At 39.1% G+C, this 20615-nt stretch overlaps 1 protein-coding gene across 2 annotated transcripts in view; it reads left to right on the top strand.

The window, feature by feature from the left end:
- LOC119723624 (serine/threonine-protein phosphatase 2A regulatory subunit B'' subunit beta-like) overlaps positions 1-8254 on the top strand; it is a 42143-nt gene extending 33889 nt beyond the window's left edge. Inside the window, exons 8-14 of one of the 2 annotated variants that reach the window (XM_038194368.1) lie at positions 160-316; positions 976-1027; positions 2981-3067; positions 4177-4321; positions 5511-5660; positions 6550-6674; positions 7407-8254. In XM_038194368.1, the coding sequence (XP_038050296.1) occupies positions 160-316; positions 976-1027; positions 2981-3067; positions 4177-4321; positions 5511-5660; positions 6550-6674; positions 7407-7557 (867 nt within the window). In that variant the 3' untranslated portion in view covers positions 7558-8254. The remainder of the gene's footprint in view (positions 1-159; positions 317-975; positions 1028-2980; positions 3068-4176; positions 4322-5510; positions 5661-6549; positions 6675-7406) is intronic. The other variant, XM_038194369.1, reaches the window with a different exon arrangement.
- The last annotated feature ends 12361 nt before the right edge of the window (positions 8255-20615 follow it).

Below are 20615 nucleotides of genomic sequence, written 5' to 3'. Positions count from 1 at the left end.
GGATTTTGTAGGATTTTGTAGGATTGAGGATGGTTTATCCCGGCAAGTTTACTCGTGGACTAGAAGAGTTTCCAAAAAACGTTAGTCCCAAAAAAATGTTAATCACCAAATGGCTATTGAGAATATTTCTCTTCAATTCCACCAATCTTTTCTCCTCAGGTTGTAGCACTTCTTGAGGAGGAGGATGACATCAATCAGATCTTGGATTACTTCTCCTACGAGCATTTCTACGTCGTCTACTGCAAGTTTTGGGAGTTGGACACCGATCATGACTTGTTCATTGACAAGAAGGATCTTAGTAGACACAACGATCACGGTAACTCCTTCCATCTTCTTAATATCCCCATCCATCTAAATGGTTCAATCTAAATCTTCATGATATATGCATGGATGCTGAAGTTCAGTAACAGTTGTCACCAAGTTGACGATAGAGGGCAGTATTGCAGTCTTCTGGGGCGTTCATTTTGAAGGACTTGGAATTTAAAATCCTGTGAAATTGATAAGCATTGTCTTAGGACTTACTGTAGACTAACTGCTTTAGATTAACAACTTTTGAGTTTGCTGGTATTTTTAACAAATGGAAAAACTCTAGTATGTGGCTTACTTCTATTTTCCTTTTCAAAAATTATATTAAGGCCTTTTCACACTAGAGCTTCTCAACCCAGGTTGAATTCAACCCTGGGTGAACCCTATTGCCCCGAGTTGAGTTTATCTATTTTTCAACCCCACGTTCAACCTCGCATCATTTTACATTTGTTTTGTGCAAACCGAGCTTATTTCAGTCGGTTTCTACTGTTTTGAACCCTGACGAGAGTTTCAACCCGGGTTGAAAATCTCAACCCTGGTGTGGAGCAGGGTTGGTTTCAACCCGGGGTGAAATCAATCTCAGGGTTGACGCAGGGTTGGCGCAGGGTTAAACATTTTCAAGTTTGTCAGTTTGCTTTGATAAATTTCTCTTCTTTTTCTTTTCCCCAGCTCTTTCTTCCAGGATCATTGACAGGATATTTTCCCCTGGTGCAGTACTCAGGTAAATCAAGCAAATTTGTTTAAGTTTCAGAAATTCTGGCCTAGAAAATTTTAGGTAAAAATTTAAGGGAATAACACGATGTGAAATAAAACGATTGTTTAATTGAACATTTTTCACAGCCTTACATCTGAGAAATGAACAGTAAAGACCAGTTCATAGTTTTTTTTAAGGGAATAACACGATGCGAAATTAAAAGATTGTTTAATTGAACATTTTTTAAGGCCTTACATCTGAGAAATTGACAGTAAAGGCCAGTTCGTACTCGGCGCGACTGCGAATTTGTGACGTCATGCCAAGTTTTTCCGCGCTGCGAATTTGCAAAAGTTGAAGCCATATCACCTCCGGCAAACTTTGCAACAAATTTTTTTCTGACGTCAAACTCACTTTGTATTTGCATTTGTGTGAGGTATGAACTGGCCTTAATTCTGATAACATGAGGTTTTTTTAAAATAATTTAGTGTATTTTTATACCCCGCAGCGAAGCCGAAGGGGCGTACTGTTTCCGCCTCGTCCTTCCGTGGGTGGGTGGGTGGGTGAGCTTGTCTTACATACGCAGTGTGGACTTCCGAACAAAAGACGTCCACATAATGTAGGTAGCAGCGACGAAGTGTGGACTTGCCCACGTCCACACAGTGTTTCCCCATTTCTGGAAAACAGGTTTAGAGGCATTTTTGGGTTAGGTTTATTTGTAGCAGAATGAAGAGAAACACTAAAGGGAATCATTGAAAAAAAATTGGGTTGTAAGAGTTTTCACAGTTTGAGAAAAATGAGTTTTTCCACTGGTGTTCCTTAACTACACGAAAAGAAAGGAAAGTCCACACTAGGTATGTGAAACAAGTCTGGGTGGGTGGGTGGGTGTGTGTGTCCGGACAAATCCTTTCAGCGCGATAACTTGAGAAATACTTAACATATGAACTTCAAATTTGGTTTGTGGATTGTTCTTGGTAATCCTAAGAAGCCTTTTGCATTTGGGGCCAAAAGGCCAAAGGTCAAGTTCACAGTGGCTAAAACAATAGAAATCTTGTCAGCGCGATAACTTGAGAAATACTTAACATATGAACTTCAAATTTGGTTTGTGGATTGTTCTTGGTAATCCTAAGAAGCCTTTTGCATTTGGGGCCAAAAGGCCAAAGGTCAAGTTCACAGTGGCTAAAACAATAGAAATCTTGTCAGCACGATAACTTGAGAAATACTTAACATATGAACTTCAAATTTGGTTTGTGGATTGTTCTTGGTAATCCTAAGAGGCCTTTTGCATTTGGGGCCAAAAGGCCAAAGGTCAAGTTCACAGTGGCTAAAACAATAGAAATCATGTCAGCGCGATAACTTGAGAAATAATTAACATATTAACTTCAAATTTGGTTTGTGGATTGTTCTTGGCAATCCTAAGAAGCCTTTTGCATTTGGGGCCAAAAGGCCTAAGGTCAAGTTCACAGTGGCTAAAACAATAGAAATCTTGTCAGCGCGATAACTTGAGAAATAATTAACATGTGAACTTCAAATTTGGTTTGTGGATTGTTCTTGGCAATCCTAAGAAGCCTATTGCATTTGGGGCCAAAAGGTCAAGGGTCAAGTTCACAGTGGCTAAAACAATAGAAATCTTGTCAGCGCGATAACTTAAGAAATACTTTACATGTGAACTTCAAATTTGGTTTGTGGATTGTTCTTGGTAATCCTAAGAAGCCTATTGAATTTGGGGCCAAAAGGTCAAGGGTCAAGTTCACAGTGGCTAAAACAATAGAAATCATGTATTTATTCTGAGATTATAGGGATTAGGGATTAATTCATATAAAACCTACAGAAGACACTAATGCTGTCAATTAATGTTCCATGTGACCAAGGTACATGTAAGTTGATGTTAAAAGAGTGGTGTTATGTCATGGGAACTGTCACCGTTGCGGGGCATTTGTGTTTGTAAACACACCTGACTTGTTTTTTCTATTTCTCATCTAGTCCTGAGTCTGTTAGGGAAGGCAGGATGAGCTATGCTGAGTTTGTTGCGTTTCTCTTGTCAGAAGAGGACAAGAAGACTCCAATGAGGTCAGTGGTTATATCTTGAGATGACGTTGAGTCCGTCACAAGTCATCATAAGTCGATCACAAGTCACCATAAGTCAATCACAAGTCACCATAAGTCAATCATAAGTCACCATAAGTCAGTCACAAGTCATCATAAGTCAATCTCAAGTCGTCATAAGTCAATAACAAGCTATCATAAGTCAATCTCAAGTCAATCATAAGTCAATCACAAGTCATCATAAGTAAATCACAAGTCATCATCAGTCAAACACAAATCATCATAAATCAATCACAAGTCATCATAAGTCAATCACAAGTCATCGTAAGTCACCATAAGTCAATCACAAGTCATCACAAGTCAATCACAAGTCGATCACAAGTCGAACACAAGTCATCATAAGCATTCGTTTGTCACTGTTCATCATAAGTTGCTTGCCACATATTGGCCCAGGGGGGATTCAAACCCGGGTCACAGCGGTGGAAGGTGAGGAAAGTACAGCTACGCCAACCTGACTCCCCCACACTTAAACCTCCATACAAGCAGGGCCCATTTCAGGGCTCTGCTAACCCCAGAATTCCGTGCTTATGATCATCACTTTGCACTAAACAATGCTAGCAGAAAAATTCTGTGCTAACCCTGTAGGCACAGAATCCTTAGTTACGGGATGTACGCATGCGCAGAGGCCAACATTTCTCGCTAACCTGTAAAATACGCTTACCGTAAGCACAGAATTTTCTGCCACAGTAAGCAGGGATTTGTTTTACAGTAAGCAGAGCCACAAAATTGGGCCCAGATGGGTCCCTAGCTTAGTTTTCTAGCTTCTTAGATTTGATTGATATGTACCATGGATTATTTTTTTTTCCCTGTCGACTCCATGCACGAGAACCCCCTCAACAGACCATTATCATGTTGCGGTCATCTTGAATTTTTCACATTCAAATGAACGTAACCAAAGCGAGGCTGGAAGGAAAAAATAGTCTGGTTCCTTTTTGCACAAAAAACATTAACATTCAGTACTGTTATTGGATACAGGGAACATGACTGCAATGGTGGCAGCATGATAAAGGTATATGTGTATGAACCAGTTTTCGTGAAATGCAATCATCCTATTCCACTTTGAATGTTTTCAGCATTGAGTACTGGTTTCGGTGTATGGATATGGACGGGGACGGTTACCTCTCCATGTATGAACTGGAATACTTCTACGAAGAGCAGATTAATAAGATGGAAGCGCTAGGAATCGAGACTCTACCATTCCAAGATTGTCTGTGTCAGGTGAGTTATTGTTTGGATGTCATCTGTCAACTGATTGCATTCAGCAGCTGCCTTCCAGGAGTTATTTATTGTTGTTCTTCAGTAACAAGGAATGCACAGGTCTTCTTGCTGCAGAAATATTGCACACAAGGCTTATCACAAGTCCTCACAAGACTCCTCACAAGGCTTATCACAAGTCCTCACAAGGCGTATCACAAGTCCTCACAAGACTCCCCACAAGGCTAATCACAAGTCCTCACAAGGCTTATCGCAAGTCCTCACAAGACTCCTCACAAGGCTTATCACAAGTCCTCACAAGGCGTATCACAAGTCCTCACAAGACTCCTCACAAGGCTTATCACAAGTCCTCACAAGGCTTATCGCAAGATTATCTGTGTCAGGTGAGTTATTGTTTGGATGTTATCGGTCAACTGATTGCATTCAGCAGCTGTCTTCCAGGAGTTATTTGTTGTTGTTCTTCAGTAACGATGAATGCAAAGGAGGTCTTCTTGCTGCAGAAATATTCCAGAATACTGCAGCAAGACTAACTGGCAACCAGCCCAAATACTGTCATATTACTCCATTTTCCTATCAACTGCAGTGGTTTGTTTGTAATTATTTCCGCAATTGGCCGGGATAGCCCACGAAAGTCTCTCGACTTATCTCCAGTGGGGTCCCTTGGCAGAAGATGTGAAAGGAAATTACAGTTTTAGTTGTGGGAGGGAAACCCCAGAATGATATTTTAGGGAAAACCCACGGAATCAGGCAGGGACTGAACACCCAATCCACATATTGGCCCAGGCAAGGATTCGAACCGGGGCCACAGGGTCACTGGTTACCAGTCATCTCTCAAATTCAATTCAAAATTTTGTTGTTAGTTTTCAAATCATTTGACAAACTTTGCCCTGGTTATTGTGTTCACATTTTCCAACCACCTAAACTCGCCCGGCACACTCTCAGGTTTTCAGATCAACTGTTCTTACAGATACCCCCAACAAACACTGGAAATGCCCAAGTTTCCCAGATCTTGTCAAATTAACATTATTCCATCATCTTGTTTCTACTTTCAAAATTAACATTTCCTTCTCACTTTATTATCATCATTTCTAATAATTCTCCCATCTTTCTGTCCATAGCTTCTGGATCTTGTCAAATGAGAGATTATTTCATCCTTTCTTATCTATTTTGGTCAAATCTTGTTCCTCTCCAGCTTCTAGATCTAGTCAAACCCCAACGGCCCGATCGGATCTCCCTGCGTGACCTCAAGCAATGCAAGTTGGCTTACATCTTCTACGACACGCTGTTCAATCTGGAGAAATACCTGGAGCATGAGCAGCGAGACCCCTTTGCCTGTAACAGAGTAAGACGGCTTTAAATAATTTACCCCCTGAAGAATCTCAAAGTAATAGAATTTATGGAAATTCAGAGCTTTCCTTCAGTCGGATGAGTGAGTGACTTTGAAAGGAGACAGTTTCAAGGAATTGAAATAAGCAAAACAAGTGTAGGGTTGTTATTTTGTCAATGATATGGAGCTATTTAATCCTAACCGCCCTGAATCCTTCAAAATCCTCTTTGCCAAAGTGGAGAAATTTGGAGGATTGAGGTTACATGGCAAACGTGCGTTACTGCTTTCCTAGGATGCACTTTGTCAAGGTCTTGGGCCGGACCTTTTGTTGTTTTTGCTCAGCCATGCATAAATATAGGCCTGGATTATGCTTGAATCCTCCGCACTGCTCCAGGATGGCAGTGGCCAAGCCTCAACATATTGACAGTCACTGCCGCTGGATTTTGCAGGATTCAGGCAGTGGTCACCCCTCCACGGACCATATTCAAGAAATAATGGAGGACTTTGCAGGATTGAGGCTATATGATATTTTTCCATGAGGCCAATTGGAGGATTTTGCAGGATTGAGGCTTCATCCTAGCAAAAAGGCCTGGGGAGTTATGGTTAATAGTTAAGGATTCAGCATTCTTGTGATTAGAGCCTCAAGAATTTGTGGTTGAATTCGCCTTTGGACTGTGTTGTGTTCTTGAGCAAGGTTCTTTACAACAATTGCTTCACATCCAGGTTTAGAATGGGAACCTGTCATGCCAGTCCAGAGTGTGTTAGATTTCAGTGTTGCTCTCTATGTTCGTCAAATGCCATCACGGTACACTTGATTGTGTCCCTGGGCTAGATACCTTACCATGATTGCTTGTCATCATCTAGGCGTGTCTTAACTGTCTTCCCTTGGTTCGTTTCTCTCTAGGACGCGGAGAATGAGGAACCGGAACCCACGGATTGGGAGAAATACGCCGCTGAGGAGTATGAGTTGTTAGTAGCGGAAGAAGGAGCTCAGGAAGGACAGCAGGAACCTAACAGTCCTGAAGATGTGTAAGTGGCATTGACTGCAATACCTCATGAATATTTATGATGAGATATGTACATATTCATGAGAAATTAACTGTTCTGGGCAATGACTGCAATACCTCATGCATATTTATATGAGACATACGTATTCATGAGAAATTAACTGTTCTGCATATGACTGCGATACCTCATGCAAATTTATAAATGAGATATGTACATATTCATGAGAAATTAACAGTTCTGAATATGTAAGTGGCATTGACTGCAATACCTCATGCATATTCATGATCAGAGATGTAATACGAATGAGAAACTAACAGCCCTGGAGGTGTTTGAGAAGTGCTGACTTTCAATCCGTCAAAAAATATACATAATGGTGATACATACATATTCATGACGAATAACAAGCAGCTCTGAACATAATTATTCATAAAGCCAGTGTACCAGCCCTATTTGATGGGTCAATATTTTATCATATACAAGGGAAAATTGTATAAGTAGCTAATGCCATCTGATGTGTTCTCATTGCAATACATATAATTCTGTTCCAAACCTTAATTAAATTTTGTGTAATTTTTCATCAAGTGTGTCAGTTTTCACTTTTTTGGTCATTCGTCGCAATTTTATGTAATTTGTCTTAATTATATGGAATTTGTCGCAGTTTCTGTCGTTTGTCACCATTTTTGTCAATTGTGACTATATTTGTCATTTGCCACCCTTTTTGGTCATTTGTCATCTTTCTTGTCATTGTCACAGAGACTACCCCGACGACTTTGAGCCCGAGGACGAGGAGATCTTGACCCTTGACCTCCAGCAAAAGCTAAAACTCTCGGAACCTCCACAACGTAACCAATGGGTGGGCAATAACAACGGCGACATCGAGTTCAAATCCAGTGTGCCCTTGTGATGCAGCGACACTGTACAGTGTACATAATACGCTCTCTACTTAAATAATGTAAATATTTTCACAAAAATCATCTGGAAAAAAAGAAATAAAGCAAAAGTACTAAATAGGCCGTCAATGATAATGAATCACAAATCTGAATGAACTGGTTTGGCATAATCCAAGTATTTATTGATTTTTTTAGGGGGGGGGGAAGTTTTGCATTTTCTTGAGAATCTGTTCGCAGGGTAGAAGCTGTTTACAGCAGCTTATAGCAATGCCTAACTTAAATTCGCTGGTTGTGGAAAGCAACCGACAATCATTCATTTCATGGGGGGGGGGGTCACTATTGACAGAGGGTTTGAGTGGTCACCAATCGCCAATTTCAAAGTGAATTTTTTGTTCCTCATGGTTCTCCGGCCCCCTTTGATTTGATCGCCCGAAAATGAAAAAGTAGTGTCTATTTGTCATTCTTTATTAGTCTGAACAATGAGTCAGGTGGAATTGATATTAAAGAGTCAAGTTCTTTTACGTCGGTGTTATCACAAAAACAGCTTCTCTTATTTATCCAAGGAAGTGTTATTGTTTGTGGATCCAGCCGAGGCAACTTTGTGTCCGTTTTCAAAACTATTTGGTTTAATCTATAAATAGGGAAAGGGTCCTTTAGGGAAGTTCGTAGAAAATATTCCAGCTATAAAGTTACTGCATGGATGGGCAATTTAAAAAAGGTTTTTGTGTTTTGTTTGGTTTTTCTGAATTGACGATGACTTTGAGGAATTGTAGTGTATTCTGTCCCAGACCGTGCAAATCAACTCAGCCGTAGCTTTGATTGTATAAGCTATTCAGCTGACATTTGGGGTGAAGAAATAAGGGCGTAAACCCTTTTTCGGGCTATTGTGTCTACTTCGGGCAAAAAAAATGAGGTCATGGGGTCAATATTATAAAGTGCATTTCGCTGTGAAGAAAGATTACTCGGCTATTTTGTAATATGCAATATGCGAGTTCAGTTGAATGCCAAAACCTGAAGCAGCTACGTGTGTATGCGCGTATTTATGGTGTAAATCGAGGACGTGCAACACCATCGAGCTTACTGAAATTTGTATCCTTGTGGAGACATTTCTTTGTTCTCGTGTAGTAAAGTTTTCAAGTTTGAAAGTGTAGTTTCAAAATGCTCCTATTTTAACCAGAATTAATTTCCTTGGCTGAAATTTGGACTTAATATCCCTTTTCTAAAATTCTTCCATCATTTGCGATGGATCAACCCACCTTGAAAATTCCTAGTTTTTGAGTAAAATCCATATATCTATTTCGTGAAAACCTTGTGGAGATGTATTCATCTATAGAAATTGCCCTGTGGAGATGTATACAATGTTTTATTCCCTATTGTGTGCATGTCTCCTGAGGGCACGGTGTATCCAATCGATAAATCGAGGACAGAAACTGAATCGAGGACTCCTCGGTTAGAAAACGTGTTCAAAACCAATGAGAGCTGTTGTGAAAAAGTTAGTACAAACAAAGGAAAAGGGAAGAGGAACAAAAGAAAATCCTCGATTTACACCATAAACAAACATGTCTGTGTGTGTGTGTGTGTCTTTCAGTCAGCTAGCTTGTTGGTTTGTTTGTGTGCCCTACTTCCCCCCCCCCCCCCCCCCAGCCAAGCTTGCAGACTGGGTTGCCAGAATATTTACCTTCCGAACTTTCTCGCCTTTGCAGTGTTCATTCGCTTTGTGCAATTACCAAGTATTGCTAAATTGTAAATTAACATGTAAATTTAATAACTTATAAATGAATAAATAAATTAATTAATTAATCTGCTAAGTTATTAACAATCACACGGTGCCTTCATGTGAATTATGCACCAATCGAATCTATAGGCACTGCAGACACTGTGTCTGGGCTGCACTATGCTGTATGTATATAATAGGAACATATTTGTGTCTGTTTATTGTCACTTATTCATGTGTGAAATCCCCAGACTGACTTTTGATATATTGCGAAAAAAAAACTAATCCCGATAATGGATAGGAATTTATTATTCCTCCATTTCCAGGAGAGGAAGTATTGAAAAGAATTTTTTTTTGTTGCATCGAGGGTTGGAATTTCCTTGTCCCGATTTCCTTATTTTGTTTATTCGCCCTCGTTCAAAGGATGCCCCAACGTCCGGGGATTTTAAAAGCCGATGACTCGGGAAAAACATAAGGGATAAAAAAGTGAACTATATTTACTATTTTACTTTTTGAGTAAAAAAAATTCGAAATGTGTTGTAAGAAATGTTTAGTGTCTTTGATCCAGGGGGTGTTTTCATCTTTATGTTTTTAGAAAACAGTTTTTTTCTCCTCTTTTTGTTTTTAGAAAAAATCAAGACAAAAAGTGGGGAAATGAAGGGGGGGAAAGTCTTGCAAGCAGATACCGACGTACCCACTTTTCCCGTTCATTTCTACTCCTCCTTTCTCCCCTCCCCATATACCCTGATATCCGCACGCCCACCCCGATCCCACCCGTCCAAGTATCACACTAACAACATTGCAACCCTAAATCAAAGCGGTGGAATTATTTCATTGTATTCGTTTAACCCGGAAATATGCACTAAAGTCTACAATCCTTCCCAGTAATATCTTAATATTATTGCGAGATCCACGTCAAAATTTAGAATTCCCCCAAAAGCCTAAAAAAAAATTGCATAGCGCATCATAGCCAGTCTACGCGGAACTCCAGTGTGTAAAATGATAAAAAGGATCTCCAACATTAACAAAGCGGCATTTCTAGCTCAACTTTAGCTGTTGGCTTTTTTTGTTTGGTCTACAGACCTGGAAGGAAAACAACCTTGATTTTTAATTGCATTTTATTACAGGGAATGGATGAGCGATCTCTACGCTTATATTACAGGCGTTGTCGGAAGTCTGTGTATTATTAGCATAATGGCATCCTTTATGCCATCGAATAATTATGAGTTTATTCCTGAAAATCCAGAGCTTTGTGTGGAGGATGAAATGCCATTGTGTATTTCACAGAGTTGGACAAAACAAATTGAATGCTGTTTGCGAAAATAATTTCCTTCAAACTATTCACTTCGGGGGGGGGGGGGGGGACATCCGATGAACCCTTCACTGTTGACGTGTCTGTCTTGGTGTTTTTCATTCTCCGGTCACAAATCCTAGCGCACAAGGGGTTTTGTCACTCATGAATATTGATGATAATCGCATTGACGTCATTATGACGTCATTTGGCCGTCGTTTGCATCGCCCTCTCGAAAACAACAAGCGGACGTGATTAGATTTGACCATCGGAGTTTTTTTTTATTGGGAATCAAAACCGACCTTTGCAGGGTCGCTTATTTATTGCGTCCTACATTATGAGATCGTCTGGCGTGTATTGGAAATTATGACAGGAACGAGTTGAAGGTTTTTTTCCCTTTATCTGATTTTCCATATGTACAGGGTGAGTGAGAACAAAAAAACGCATCCCAAATGGTAGGACCAATTTTTGAATAAAGTTTTGCCTGTAGCACTTTCATAATCTATGATATGAAAGCCCAGTCATTAAGCTTTCTTTTAGTCCAAGAATCATTCAGATCATCCATGTACTTTTCAAGTAACGGAATTTTGAAGACAAACACCGTTTTAAAGTTCATTCCACGGATCACACAAAAATAAGTGTTCCTTCCAGCAAAACGAAAACAATTCTCATAGGGATGCATGTGAATTTTATTCGTTTTGCTGAGTGAACTTTAAAACGGTGTTTGTGTTCAAGATTCCGTAACTTTAAAAGTACATGAGTGATCTGAATGATTCTTGTACTAAAGTAAAGCTACCCTAACAGTCCTGAATCCTCCAATTTCAATATGATTTTGCACACCCCCTAGGGAGTTAGGGTTGACTGGGCATTCATAATTTTCCTTGATTTGAAAGAGCAAAACTTCATTCAAAAATTGGTCCTGCCATTTGGGATGCGGAGGTTTTTTTACTCGCCCTGTACTGTATTAAGGTTACTGTCTTATTACATTTTACTTTCTTCGTAGAAATTTGAAGTATCACACTGCTTAAATACCTTGAAGAGTATTTAATTGCCTTCTTGATTTATATAATAGGTGTAGGTATCATGACCACCGTGAAAAAAATATGATCCCGCGGCCGCTTGTGTACAGTTTACTCGCCGGGAAAATCGGCCTCTAATCACCAGTCGCACTTCGACGTAAATTCTCACCCTTGTCACCTCGCATCGCTCCGAAGGTTCAAAACTCAAAGCCCCTAGAGTGTCAATTGAGTTGCACATTTCACATCATCGCTGCCGCATTATATTGTGCTTCATTTCACGCTGCGTTGACTGCCGGGTTGGTGTATTTTTTTCCCCCGCCTTTGCTTTCCCGCGCGCACGCTTCATAATTTATAGCGCGCGTAAATGATCTCAAAAGATAACAGCCAGACCGGATTGTTTATTTTGCTCCATAAATGTCAACTCTTGGATGGATTTTTCTGAGTGGAGTTTCGCTCATAATGTCCTTGAATGCCTGACGGGGAATTTAACCCAAAAAAATCGCCTTGCATTTTTGGGAAGCAATCATTTTGCTTTGCTCGCTACTGGTTTTGACTCGAGCACAATCGTTTTCTTTTCTTAAAAGAATAATTGAATAAAACAATTATCTTATTAACATGAAAAAATATTAACTACATCCGCGGGGGCGTTGTTCATCTGGTTTCTTTTGTGTTCAGTAGGACTATATTTAGATCAAGGGTACACTTTTTGTTTGGTTTGCAATTTTGAATTTTTGTTTAATCATTAATTTTAGAGTCTTCATTTTATGCATTTTTGTTCGCCGGTAAAATATTCAACTTACTGCGCATGCTCACTAACCAATTTTATATGCAACGGACGCCATTTTTAACGACGGTTACAATGTTATCCGTGGAGCCCTTTTCATTTTGCAATATTTTTTTATCACTTTGTGTTCCATGATTCTTGGCTTATGTTGTTTGCAAGTCAATATATACAGCTGTATATTGATTTTGTCTGAATGAATTCAATAATTTTGAATAGTGAAACGATGAGGGTTGATTGACTTTTTTATTTTTAAAAAAGCATTAGTCAGTCGAGCTTTGTTTGATTTCATTATCTAACGGCAAAATATGTCCTATGCAAATCGATATCACATTATCTCTCTTATTCACAAAGACAAGAAATTATACTCAATCATCCACTGAAGTAAGCACCAAGCGATTTAGAGTGAAACAAAACTTTGATTTTACATTGAAAGAGTCTCAAAAATAAAAATCATAACCAGATAGTGGAAACTCTAACCATTTTGAATGAAAAAAACTTCACACTAAACATTTCGTTTCATGCTCTAGTCGGATCGAGTGTATTATTTTCGCCCTCTTGAGGTATGAGAAATTATTTATATTTACTCATCAAAGACTGGAGTCAGAAATTGCAGATGATGAAATATTTATAATAAAGATGAATCAATATGTCTTTATACATTCGGATTTGATTTCAGTCTGTCTCTTTCTTTTGTTAGTCTTTTCTTCACATTTTCCTTTAAGTTTCATATTTACTCGACACGATGCAGCTAAATCTATGATGTAACTGCTTTTGCAAATTATGGACGTTATACACCTCAACTAAATTGTCTCATTCATCCCATTAAATTGATTGTATGGGCAGTTAAAAAATCTAAATATTTATAACTTTAATTTATATATCGCTGCTTTTAATAATATACTACTTTGAGAGAGTTTTCCACGTTATCTAAAGGAAATCTAGTGGGAATTTAATCCTCGTATATTACCATCTGCTTTGCACAATATGACAAACAAACAAAGGGCGGTGACTATAGATCGGCCATTTCTGATTGATAGGAATGACCTTTTTTTTCTTTTTCTTAATCAAATCTCAATAAGCGAGCGCCAGACGATCTAGGTTGAATCATGGATGATTGCAGAGTGATGACCAAACCAAGATGGTTAATGGTTAGCCGGCTATGGAGAAAAGACCAGCTAGGGTAAAACTAACACTCAGACAGAGCAAGGATTATGAGAGAGCTCCTTGTTATTGGTCGAGTTGGAGAGATCCCAATTTATCATTCTGCGATCTTAATTGGTATTTCATTCATTTCCCCATCTCAATTTTGTTTGACCGTATAAAAGGGGGGACTACTATCTCAATGGAGTCCTTATAAAAGAGGATTTTTTTTCTCGAAAGGTACCGGTAAACCTTAACTTTCTTAGATATTTCTTGCATATTAATTAATATTCACTTAGCTCATAATTTCATATCGCCCCTTAATACCCTTTATGTGAATGAAGATAGTTCTTATCTTCAGACGTTTTGGGTTTGTTTTCATGCATCTCCCAGTTCTTGTTTGTCAAACGCAGACGGAAATTAAAGATTAAACTTCATTCAATTGTCGTCAAGCACATTAAAAAGTTATTTAAAAACTGCTATATACTTATTCATAAATTTTGTCATTGGAGCTTGAACACATCGGTGAATGTCTTACTCTTAGTCTAATGCCCTCTATTGATCGTTTCTTCCTTTGTGCTCAACCTCGGATCCCAGGGGAGTGACTAATCATAGTGAGTAACTATTTGCTTTGCCTCTGGGTATTATTGTCAAAATACAGTCATTGTTATAAATATCGCAATTGCCTTTTTCTCTTATTTTATTGTGGCTTAGTCAGTTCCTATGAGAACTGAAGTATATAGACATAACAATTTGCTGGTCGAATTGACGTGAAGTGGTCGTTGATATCGTCAAAAACTCATCTAAACCGGATCTCGTTGGAGATGATAATAAAAATGGCATTTTGTTTCGCTGGTGCCTTGTACCACACCTCGTATAGGCTTATTGCATGGCGGGACCAGCGATGACCTCGCCTCTCAGAAGTCATCGATCGATCGTCTGCTTAGATTGCGTGGGTTGAGAAATTCCGTGCGCTCTCGTTTCCTGGTTTCTGTCCGAGAGACAAGAAAGGGGGAAAAAAGAGGAGCCTCACGAACCGGAGATAAATTGCCATTTTGAAGCTCTTAGCATCGCGCGAGTGGACTCCACTGTTACTATGGTAACCGATTGTCTAATCCGTGTGTGTGTGCCGTGGCTGGGGCTATATACGCCGGACGTAGTGGATGCGATGGGGTATTAATTCTATCACTACCTGGTTTATTCGGTTACCCGATATGACGGGAACGTAACTCGATGATTCTCTGGGAGCGGGACATGCTGGCCGGGCTGCCCTTGCCTCCGTCCGGACGATCAATCCGAGCAGTTCTCTCGCCTCCTTCGATTTTAACCACGGATGAGATCCATCTGAAGAGGACACTCCGAGGAGATGATCAGAATAGACCCCCAAAAAAACTGACGACCGGGAATAAAATGCCTCTTTATAATGTCGTCGGTTTGTCAGTTACTCTGACTGTTTGTTTGTCCTTTGGTCCACCCCAAACCTTTGCTATAATAAGCTTCTGCAATTGGTGTATGGGGTTTAGCAGTTAGGTAAATATTTAGGAAAGGCGGGTTTATAGAAAGCAGTTTGTTTATTAGTAAACCCTTTGAATGTTTTCAATTGATTCTAGTTTTATTTCAACAAATAAAACAAAGAGAATTGTTCAGAGTTTGAACCTGGTTTTTCAGATTTTGTCTTACCAGGGATTGAAAAGAAAAAGGTTCATTTTTGCCGTTTTGTAATTTTTCATCAATATCATTAAAAACGAGATTTTGATTATACCTCTCACCGCTTTCGCGTTCTTGTTTTCACAAAATCGTATCCCGGGTTTTAAAATTCTCCGTATAGTTGAAGACAATCAAAAACCAGCAGTGCGACCTGTGTCGTGAACTACACGTGCTGAGACGGCTGGGGTGAAAATGGAAATACAATACCCGCTCTTTATTGAGTAATACAATTCAGAGAAATATCGCATTCGGATTTATCAGTGAGGCGGGGGGGGGTATGAATTGATTGCAGGACTAGGGGTCTCGGGTGATATTGAGTGAAATAGAAACCGTTTCTGTTGACAATGGCGCATTGACACAGACCTAAAGTGCTTAGATGCAGAGCGCAATTTCCCTGCATAGCTCTAATTAAAGTGCCAATCTGCGGCCGGCCTCAAGCTTGGCGTTATTTCAGTCACAGATATGCCCCGACTAAATTGAGGATTTGAAATTTAAAGTGGCGGCGTGTGCAGGCACTTATCGACGTTTAGATTATGAAGAGCGGTCCGCCTTTTCTTCGCCATAATTTTGTAATTTTTAAATGATAATTAGTGATGAAAATATGGAGAAAAAAGGTTAAGATGTGCATTATACGACCTTTTGTTTTTCAATTGACCGATTTCTATTGGATCAACACCATAAATGCGAATTATTCAGTGATTTTTTATTTTTTTTTGTAAACCAGCTTTTCTAGACATTTATTTTCTATCCTTGCCCATCTTCCTCGCTTCCTCACAAGCATCGCTTGACTCAGCACGATACCCATTTTCCCAGAACGATTGAAATCAAATGAGGCGCATTCCCACGTGTGAAATCGTTCAAAATTTGCCTCTGTGGAGAAAAGTCGGTCATCTTGTACAGCAACTGTATAAGTATAAAAGGGCATTACGAAGCATGATAAAATGGTGAACCAGCAAATCAAAAACATCTAAAAGGACTCCAACGTCCGCATACAAACTTTAAAGGGAAATTATACGTCCTACAATGCGCCCAATGCGCGTTTTGAACGAAATGATGTTATAAAGAGCATTTAAAAATAGCATATATGAACGTCCAAACAACCATCCTTTTAAACACTGGGCGTAATTTGTGTTATTCTTGCGAGAACCTTGCGAAAATGAATTTCGGGGGTCAACATTTTGACTCTCAACAATCGAGCTGTTGAGTGCTAGTTGTGAATCCTGCCGCACAGTGCATTGCATTCTGCGGACGTGCGAGAAACAACATTTGAGTATTGGTGCCATTGATCTCCAGTAGTCTTACTAAAATGGAGATCAGTGATTGGTGCTGTGTGTATTAAATATATACGTGTATGCCACAAAATGTTCGCCGCGTCCGATGTAAACAACCGGAGTTTTTTGCGTGTTTCTCAACCAGAACTTTGAAAAGTAAATCCAAAGCATAAAACTTTCGGGGATTTCCGGCCGTAATGCCCCTTTAAACTGTGCGTGATCGTCGACCTTTCATGGTAGGAGAGATGTTTTCGTCACAGATTTTTGTTTTCTATTTTGTTTGGATTTTTCTTTTATCGAATCCAGTTTGTGTAGTATAGCCGGACACAGAATTCCTTGTTATGCTATTTTTGTCGGCATATTACGCAGTCAAACGTGTCTATGTCACGGACGAACGGACTCAAACTGACCTCGTTCCAGAGTCGCCATGAATTTTTAAATGGTTAACCACTCCGTCACTTAATATTATGAATAGGTTGCTGACGGAATCTTCCTGGTCAAGATATTTATGTCTGTGTGGTTTATATTGCGTCCGTTTACAGCTTGATGAATGCCGATTGCATAGTGGCGGACCTGGCTATTTCTATGCGGAATTATATTTTTAAAAAAGACAGTGTCTATCTTCAAATGTCGTTGATTCTAACTGTGCTCCGTCACATATGACACTGAAGAATTTACGGTTGTCATCATGCCGGGCGACTTGTAATTAGTCGGCAATTTTTTAATCAAAAACGAGGCGCAACATGCTAATATTAATTTCTCGAATGCTATGTGGGCCATCATTGTGAATTGTGTTTAAGTCCCTGATTCCATGGATTTTATGTGGAATATTCCGGGGTTTCGTCATACTTCCATATCTGTAATTTTTCTTATTATGAGTTCCTTATGTAATACAGGCCGGTGAGTCGAAAAAAGGGAAACCCAAATGCCAGGACCATATTTTAATGAAGTTCTGCATGTAACACTTTCAAATCTAGGATATCAAAGCCCGATTTCATAAGCTTTCTTTTAGTAAAAGAATCATTCAAATCACTCATGCACTTTTCAAGTTACAGAATTTTAAACACAAACACTGTTTTAAAGTTCTGTCCACAGGTCACAAAAAAGTAAGTGTTCTTTCAGCAAAACGAAAACAAATCACATATACATCCCTATGTGAATTGTTTTCGTTTTGCTGAGTGAAAAAAACACTTACCTATTTTTGTTATCCGTGGACAGAACTTTAAAACGGTGTTTGTGTTCAAAATTCCGTAACTTAAAAAGTACATGAGATATTTGAATGATTGTTGTACTAAAAGAAAGCTTATTAATTGGGCTTTCACATCCTAGATTTTGAAAGTGCAACATGCAGAACTTCATTAAACAATTGGTCCTGCCATTTGGGTTTTTCCTTTTTTTTCTCACCCTGTATAGTCTATGTGTTTCTGCCCTTCGAACTTTGTGGGCGATCTTACTCGAAGCTCGTTACTCATAACTCCGTTTAATCAATGCTTAGAAATATAATTATTGTTCTGTCGCTTGTTTTGTGCAATGCCTGAAACCAGCTGTGCTTTTTAGGTTTTGCCGCCTTTTCTGGCGTTTATATCTCAACTAATACTTGGATTCTTCATTTTTGCTATTAAAAGGAAATAAATGTATAAGTGTGAATGAATACAAAGTGCCCTCTGCTAAGAGGTCGAAAGACTTCTGTGGGCTATATTCTGGCCGAAAGCCACATCATAAATTAACAATAAAGAACATTAACATTGTATTCTGGCTCATAGCCAGCCGCCATGATATCACAACTCCGTAATACGCTGATATACTCTACAGTAAAAAAAAAAAAATCCCAACTATTTATATCAGTGGTAAAGAAACTAAATGATGTTGACCCTTGGCCAGTGAAGAAGAAAAATATACGCAGTGCAATGAGTGATGACATAGATTTCTGTCTAATAATAATGATATATCCATCGTTGTGACCAGTGGTCTGTAGCATGGAGCAAATAGATGGAGGTTTATAGGCGTCTATGCCACTACTGGCGCGCGTATGAAGTTCAAATATTTTCATTCTGGCTTGAACGACCCGATTCGTTTGTGCTCTTTATTTTCACGCGCGGGCTCGATTTGTTATTAATAAAGTCCGAGTTGGGATGACGTCACCATGCAGTGGAAAATTAGAACGTCTAGTCTGTGCTCGTTTCACTAACTGCTGAATATAATCGTTTTTCGTCTTATTTGAGGTCAATTTATATATTTATAGTGGTTTTTTTTAAAATTAAGCTGCAGGACGTACTGAAACCACAAGTGCAAAATAACGGTATATCAAACCTAAATTTGTGCTGAATCATTCCTTTAAATTTAATTTTCAATTCCTTTCGCGGGGGACGATGTTTATTCCACAATCATGCGTGCAGTCTATAGACACATAACATTTACAACATTTTAAATGAAAGTTACAATTTGAATAGCGCCATATATGTGAAATGTAATATTTAAATGTATTATGATCTCTTCTTGGCTTAAGTTCCTTATTTTGATATCTCATCAGACATGCATAAAAAGGGACACTGCGTCCTGGAATACGCCTAATTGGGCTTCAAAACGCGTTTGAACGAAATGATGTTGATCGAAAAGAACTTTTAAAAATAGGATATAAACATCCACAGAACCATCCTTTAAAAACTGGGCGTTTGTGTGTTATTCTTGTATAGGCCTACGTGCGAGAACGAATTTCGGGGTCCACTTTTGCGACTCCAGAAAATGGGGCTGTTCATGCTAGTTGTGATTCCAGCCGTAAAGTTTGTAGCCCTTTGCGGATGTTTAAGAAACCACATTCGTGCGTTGGCGCTGTGTGTAATTTATGTGACACACGCAATTGTATCGAACATTGAATGAAAACGACAGGAAAAACGTATGCGTACTCCTTTACGTCCGATGTAAACAACCGTTCCCCCCCCCCCCTCCCCCGTCTTTTCTCGGGAGCGGTAAGACATTAGGTTGGTTTCATTTTAACCAGCAGATGTTTGAAATAGGATAAGTAAACTATCCAAAGCAAATATTTTTCGGGGATTTCATTCAGGACGCAGTGCCCCTTTAACTACACCTTTACCATTAAAATCTTTGCCTGTATCTACTCGGCAAGCATTCATCTTTACAATACACCAGGTCAACTTGCCGGCCTTGACTGTAGCCCCGGTCAGACAAATATTAAAATGGATCTACAGTGCGAACCAATCGTGTGTTCAGTTCACCAGGAAATATGACAGAAAGAATAATTTTAACAGATGATTGGAAAGCGTGCAGTCGGGACGGTATAAAGTCGCCTTCAATTACTAGCGCATACAGGGTGACCCAAAAAAATGCAACCTTAAAACATTTGCCTTAAAAGGGGGATCTGTGGGTTTTTATGTTTTGGGTATCAGATTAAAGCTGAGAGCTTTTTCGTTCAAATACTGAAAACAAATTATGAAAATAGTACTTTGGGTTGCTGAAAATGCCAATTATGTAAAATTAGTCATTTTCATCACGGCATATGCACAAGTACTTCAAACACTGAACCATTTTACTGTAAGCCTACTGTGCAAGTATCCTTCATTAGTTTGTGCAATTTCTTTAGTATTTTGACATATTTATGATGCTGAAAGGGTTTAAAACAGGACTAAAAAGGATGAGATATACCTGTTCAGGTGGGAAAATAAATCAAATTCATTTGTACTCTTGTCATATTATGTGCCGTGTTGTTTGTAAGGATTAGGACACGCACAAGGTATACTGAAAATCCCTTACTGTGGTAATTTTTTGTGTACATGATGAAAAATGACCACTTTTACATGATTGGCATTTTCTCAGCAACCCAAAGTGCTATTTTCATGATTTTTTCAATATTTGAAAGAAAGAGCTCTCAGATTTAATCTGATACCCCAAACTTAAAAATCCACCGATCTCTTTTTGTTTAAAAGGTAATGTTTGAGGGTTGCATATTTTTAGTCACCCTGTATAGTTTTGGTATAGATCGATCTTTCTGTGGGCTCTTGTGGGACTCGAACCCACGACCTCCCCTTGCTCGTGCAGTAGTTTAGACGTTTGCCCAAGCAAGCAAGACGTAAGGGCGGATCCAGAACACATTTTTTTTTGTTTTTTTGGTGGGGGCCAAAAAAAATTGTG

Source organism: Patiria miniata, unplaced genomic scaffold (assembly GCF_015706575.1).
Source record: "Patiria miniata isolate m_02_andy unplaced genomic scaffold, ASM1570657v1 HiC_scaffold_17, whole genome shotgun sequence".
Classification (NCBI taxonomy): domain Eukaryota; kingdom Metazoa; phylum Echinodermata; class Asteroidea; order Valvatida; family Asterinidae; genus Patiria; species Patiria miniata.
This window is presented reverse-complemented; position numbering and strand designations above follow the sequence as displayed.